The sequence below is a fragment of the Cottoperca gobio genome, chromosome 14 (genome assembly GCF_900634415.1).
Source record: "Cottoperca gobio chromosome 14, fCotGob3.1, whole genome shotgun sequence".
NCBI lineage: Eukaryota > Metazoa > Chordata > Actinopteri > Perciformes > Bovichtidae > Cottoperca > Cottoperca gobio.
In genome coordinates this window covers 15,066,563-15,072,562 of record NC_041368.1, presented here as the reverse complement: position 1 = coordinate 15,072,562, position 6,000 = coordinate 15,066,563, and the positions used below count along the sequence as shown (strand labels likewise).

Genomic DNA, 6,000 nt, shown 5'->3' with positions numbered 1-6,000 from the left:
TAATTTACATCACCGATCAGAGACTGTGCTGCTCAGCTCGTTTCTGTGAATATCGGTATGCTCAGGCTGAGAGTTGGTAACCCGTCTGAATAAGCTCTCTCCCATTAGGGAAGCTGTGTTGTTGACACCACAATGTACAGTATGCGTGTGTACCTTTTAGATTTGGTCTTCAGTGGTTTGTACACATCAGCCATATCCTTGTGTCACTGGGTTTTTCAAAGCACATAATCCTTCTTATATAAATGGTCTTTTTTTTTTTTTCTTTTTTTTTTTTACCCTGGATAGGAGTACGTGACAGATGAAGCAGCTGTATCTAAATAAAACAGGAACAGTCAGTGATGCATGTAGGCATGCAGAGCAATCATGCTACAACTTTCAGTGTATCTCCACCAGGCCAAGGAGCTTCAATGCACAGCTTCTTTTTTCTTTTTGCATACGCGCTAAAACACAAATGGTACATAAACAGTTTTGGTGATGAGTCATAAAGGAACAGTTTCTGGAGGTCTCAGCGTTATCCCCACTCTATCCAGCCATCTTCCAGCATCGTCAACTCAATGTTGCATTACCCAGCAGACAGCAATGCAAGTTAGCACACAACTCACCTCCAGTAAGATGTAAATTAATTTCTCTTTGGTCTTTAGTTACTGAGAATAATCACTCTTGTAGGATATTCAATTATCTACTACTTTTAATTGCTTGCATTGATTTTTGAAGAGATAATATTGCAGTGCAGACAACAGGTTTGTTTTGATAGAGCTGCTGTTTATCCTCATCTTAATACTACTCTTCCGGATTAGGCCTATTATAGTACTCAAAGGAATTGTGCATTAATATTCACTTAAATGATCTTTCACTAAAAAAAAAAAAAAACATGAACCAGCAGGAAAATGATACCTTTTAAGACGGACCCCGCCCACACAAACACAATACAAGACAGATTTATTAAAAAAAATGTTTATTGACATCAGAAGCCATTTAAATTTCAACAATAAACAAGGCAGATTTTTTTTTATTTATTTTTTTTACTCTTGCTATTACAGTGGTACATAAAGATCAGTAAAACAACTGTGATACGTCAATTTTGATAACATGTCATTGAACATAAAAACACACAGGAAAATGGAGAAAAAGAAGAAACACTCAGGTCTAACTCGTTTTTTTATGTGCTGTGCACCGCTAGCTAGGGTAAATACTGTAAGCCCACCCCTTTACACTGTACCAGGCAGGATAGTGGTCTAGGGACTATCACTGAAAAAATAAGACTGGCAGAAAGATACAGACACAATACTTGTGTAGTGTCAACTACACAAAAAGGAGAAAAGAACTGTACAGCATAAAAACAACTGATATACACAGCCTTTTTTGTTGTTGTTTTTCTACCCCTTGGATACTAACGTATTTCTTTCAGTAAGTGAAGTGTGTACAAGGGGGTTAAATGCTTTATAAACAAAAAAACGACCACTACATATGCCACTCGCCATCTACTAGTCATCATCATCATCATAGTCTTCCTCGTCGTCATCATCGTCGTCGTCATCGTCATCCTCCTTCTTCTTCTCTGCCTTGGCCGGGGCTTTTGCTGCTGGTGCGGCGCCACTGCTGCCCGTTTTGCCCTTAGCGCGGTATGCAGCGACTTCCTGCAATGGAGGAATGAAAAGATATTTAACTAATGCCGAGACCCATAGAGTCACTTGTAATTAAAGCTCACAAGGGTGGGAATTATCATTTGTAAAGTTTGCATCAAACAGATCAACATGTCATATCTTTACCTTCTCATACTTCTCCTTCAGTTTAGCTGCCTTTTTCTCAAAGGGCACCTTGTCCTCTGAAGCGGTACCGTTCCACATCTCACCCAGCCTCTTGGCAACATCTCCAATGGTCAGACCAGGGGTCTCGCCTTTCACCTTAGGACGAAACTCTGCGCAAAAGACGAAGAAGGCAGATCTGGAAAAGAAGAAGAATGAGCTAGTCATTTAAACCGAACAAACAATCTTCATATTGTGTCTTCCGAAGACGAGTCAGCTGCTTATGATTCAGATTATTTTTGTTCTGCAGAAAGAAACTTTTCTTTCCATTTCAAGAGGCAATACAATCATGAAGCGTTGACTTGCAGTACTTACGGGGGTCTCTTGGGGGCATTGGGGTCCTTGAATCTCTTCTTCTTGCCTCCTCCCCTGGCTGGAACATAGCTCAACATCTCTCTATCATAGCGCACCTTGTCCAGCTTGGCCAGGTCCTCAAACTTTCCTTTCTCCTTGGCAGTCAACGGCTGAAAACAGAGAGGTAACTTAGTAATTGTACCGTCTGTGGAAACACCCTTTGTACATAAGTATAGGTATTCATAGTAATAATTTTCCCATGCGAAAGTCCCTAGGTTTGGGATATCTTACTTATTGCATCGGAGTGTAACTGATCAAGAGCAGTAAAATCATCCAACAACCTCCTGCTCCTAAATTATCTATATAGTCCATATTTGGAATTTAAGAAACAGAGTATACAAGTCTATTATAGAGCGGCATCATCCATTCATCCTACCTTCCATCGCTCAGAGCACTTCTTGGAGAACTCGGAAAAGTTAACCGAAGCTTCAGGGTGTTTCTTCTTGTGCTCCTCCCGACAGGTCTGGACAAAATAGGCATAAGAGGACATCTTGCCCCTGGGCTTTCCTTCCTCTTTCACCATCTTGACTGCAGTATCTAAAAACAAATGTTTAGATTAGGTTATTCAAAATATGAATTGTTGTCGTTAGGTTTACTTTGGAGGAACAGGTGGACAATTAGCTGGGGGGGGGGGGGGGGGGTTGTAATAAATGGCCAAAATGATATATACTAAAAGCTTTAAAATCATTAAAAAAATGTTAAATTATTTCATAATTATATTAAAAAAATAATATTATATATATATATATATATATATATATATATATATATATATATATATATATATATATAAATAAATATAAACCACCCACCATGTAAGTCGTACTATACAATTGGCAAAAATATAATGTATTGGCCACTAGTATTATTGATGGCACTACTTAAGTGACCCGCCCTCCCTGCTGTCAAACTGCGCTAAGTTAGGACCCGTTAAACAGTCCGCTAGAATAAAGCCGCCCGGCACGGAGGGGGCTAATGCGATGAAAATGACTTTATTGATGTAACAGTAATCTGTGCTGTGGCCTTTACATACAACTAAAGTGGTCAACTCCCATTTTGGTGGTTTAAAACTGTCTAAACACAACGCTACGGGATTAAGAATAAAACCCACAAAAACACCCATAATGTGTTTTATTCCACGCGGGGATGCGCCCTCTGCTCCGCGTCGCGTTCACATGTTCTGCAAAAAAGTTCCCCCAAGTGCAACTGCATAACATAAACCTCAGCCCTCTGTGGGACTACAACAGTGGTCCTGGCTGTAAGACAAAACATCTCGTGTTTTTTGCTTTAAAAAACACCCTCAAGACTCATCTGCAATAAGAATAGGCCTCTGGAAACCCCCCGTGCCATTCATGTTCATGTTTCATCAAACAAATAACTTTGACACAAAAAAGACACAAATTACACATAAAAGCGTGTTTATTGCAAATAAAACACCGACAATTGCAATCCAATGTGATTTGACAATGTTCTATTATAAGTCTTCTTTTTTCTCTTATTCTGGAAATAAGTGCACAAGATTTGTGAATCTGTTGAAAACTGCTTATTTTTTCCTATACGTTTTCCAATTAAAATGCTACTGTAACTCCCCGTTAAGCTGTGTCGACCGAAGTAGTAATGGCGCATAGGTTTTCGTTGAGGAAAAGGAGGTCAACAACGACAGCAATATTTCTTCTTCCATTTTGTGAGAATGCCTTCTTCATGAAAGAAAGTCCCCCTCAAATGTCTCCTCCCGCCCTTCAGTTCGCTTTGCAACATGACAAATATGTCTGAAAAGCCGGCGATCTTGACAAAATATTTCCCTCGATTGAATCCTATTGCACTAGCCGGTTTGTATAGTAATACATTGGGTCTGCACTGTGTCTATGAGCGGGCTGTGCTACTGCCTTGGTTTCTATGAGCTCCTAATGGCCGCTCGTCTTCATCCACTAACATGGAGAATATGGCTCCTTCTCTTTGTGTCAACGCACTGCATGCAATAGAGGGCAGAGCGACCGCGGCGACCACTTCATTTCAACCCACGATTTAAACGTCTTATAATCATCGGAAATATCTTGCAATAGCATCGTTAGAATCACGAAAGATGGAACTTTCTTTTGCCGTCGTTACATTTAATAGTTACTGGTTTGTTTTTCGAGAAAACCCGGTTAGAAAAAGTTGAGCTGAACTGCGCCTCTGTCACTAGCTTCCCATTTGCCTCGCTGCCTTGCCTCCTATGCGAATACAGTCAGCCATTACAGTAAAGCGCAGATCGTGAGGTAATTTTTTCACCGTCTTCTCGGGTGAATTATAGCAAACAAACATATGACCGTATATAGTTTGAAACAGTCTGTCTTTTTCTCATGTTTTTACAAATTTTCATATTTGTATCAAAAACCCGCACGCTCCCAGTCTTCACATGACAGGCGTTCAGCTTCGCAATGCACTGCAATGGCTAGCAAACAGTGAGTCTTCTACCATTGTCGCTAACAGTGTTGTCCGCTAGACATTCCTGAATTTTTACGCGATATCTACCGTTTGATTCAACTCCATTTTATATAAATGACACAACAGTAATATACAAAATTAATCGTATTCAACGAAATCAACGATTTCCGTCGAATTCAGTCAAGGTTAATATGTATTTCTTCTCTTTTTTTTTTTAATGGAGCGTCTGATCCACTCTCCCAGGCAGGGCAATGTAACGTTACCTGCTTAGCGCCGGCTATTTTTTTGTTTATTTGACGTTTCACCACAATAAAAATCATTTGCAAGCAGTAAGATGTATTGTATTCGACCATAGCTAACACATAAGTAAGATATTTATAATTGTTATCGTCATTATCATCTTTAAGAACACTTAAAATTTTCGTGTGTGATACTTACCTAGAGACTATCGCTGGATCTCAATGCTCTGCAATGGCTGTATGTGAGGGAACACAGGCGATACGCAGTGTCTTCAGTCTTCAGCTCTCTAACATTACTCTCGACGGGGCTCTCACGCCATTGGCCAGCGCCCAGTCTAGCGCTCCTCCGATTGGACGCAGGCTTTTCATTGTCCTAATAGAAGACGAGGTTCCATTGGCTCCCTTTTGTGAAACGTCACTGAAGTTTTCTGAGGCGCGTGGATACAAAAATATTCCTGTCCCAGCATGCTGGAGCTGGTAGTAGTGTAGTGTGTTTGCCATAGTATTGAATTCACTACGTTGAGCACAGTGTACAGTAGGCAAGTTAAATGAATGAGAAAACGTGGAGCGCTTCTAGTCAGTGAACGAGGCAGCTGTAAAATGTTGTGCGATTGTGTTGGATGGGCTGCACCCCTCTTCATCAAACACCTCCATTGTGCATTCTCCTCAATACACGTGAGTTTATTTGCGAATTATGACTTTAAAAATGCATAATGTAAACATCGCGTATTCCAGTTTAACAGGTAGCAGACGCGTTTGCTCGTCCCATACAGGACAGTTATGCACTTGATGTGACATTTTAAAGGATTTGGCTCTGATTTCAAATGAAAACATAATACCAATTCAGTTAATGGTCCGCCTTTTATTAATTACAGTATAAAACGTGATTTTCTTTTTCATCCCATTATTGAGAAAAGGTCACCATACCACACAGTGTTTTCTTAGTCTTTCCGACAAGTATACATAATAATGACATACATAGCAATCAATTGTACTGGAAGTTTGCATTTGACCATATAGTCCCTAATAGGCTATTATAAAAATGCATCAAACATGATAAATTAATTAAATATGTATACTATATTGATCGTTTTTATTTTTCTCAGCACAATGTATTTTTAGGGCCTCGTTTCAATAGGCTTCATATACAGTAGCTGATTGGAGGAAGATAGTGT

At 39.7% G+C, this 6,000-nt stretch overlaps 1 protein-coding gene across 1 annotated transcript; it reads right to left on the bottom strand.

Annotated features, from left to right (window-relative positions):
• Nucleotides 1-938: 938 nt before the first annotated feature.
• Nucleotides 939-5,159, bottom strand: hmgb1a (high mobility group box 1a). The gene is made up of 5 exons (XM_029448494.1): nucleotides 5,025-5,159; nucleotides 2,536-2,696; nucleotides 2,121-2,269; nucleotides 1,770-1,944; nucleotides 939-1,637 (listed from the first exon to the last, which is right to left on the bottom strand). The coding sequence occupies exons 2-5, from the start codon at nucleotides 2,680-2,682 to the stop codon at nucleotides 1,485-1,487; spliced, it is 624 nt and encodes a 207-aa protein (XP_029304354.1). The 5' UTR covers nucleotides 2,683-2,696; nucleotides 5,025-5,159; the 3' UTR covers nucleotides 939-1,484.
• Between the last annotated feature and the right edge of the window lie 841 nt (nucleotides 5,160-6,000).

Excerpts from the sequence above, each read along its gene's own strand:
- hmgb1a (XM_029448494.1), bottom strand. The coding sequence starts at position 2,682 with ATGGTGAAAGAGGAAGGAAAGCCCAGGGGCAAGATGTCCTCTTATGCC. Across the intron at positions 2,270-2,535 it reads AGTGCTCTGAGCGATGGAAG|CCGTTGACTGCCAAGGAGAA; the intron begins GTAGGATGAATG and ends CTCTGTTTTCAG. Across the intron at positions 1,638-1,769 it reads TGAAGGAGAAGTATGAGAAG|GAAGTCGCTGCATACCGCGC; the intron begins GTAAAGATATGA and ends CCTCCATTGCAG.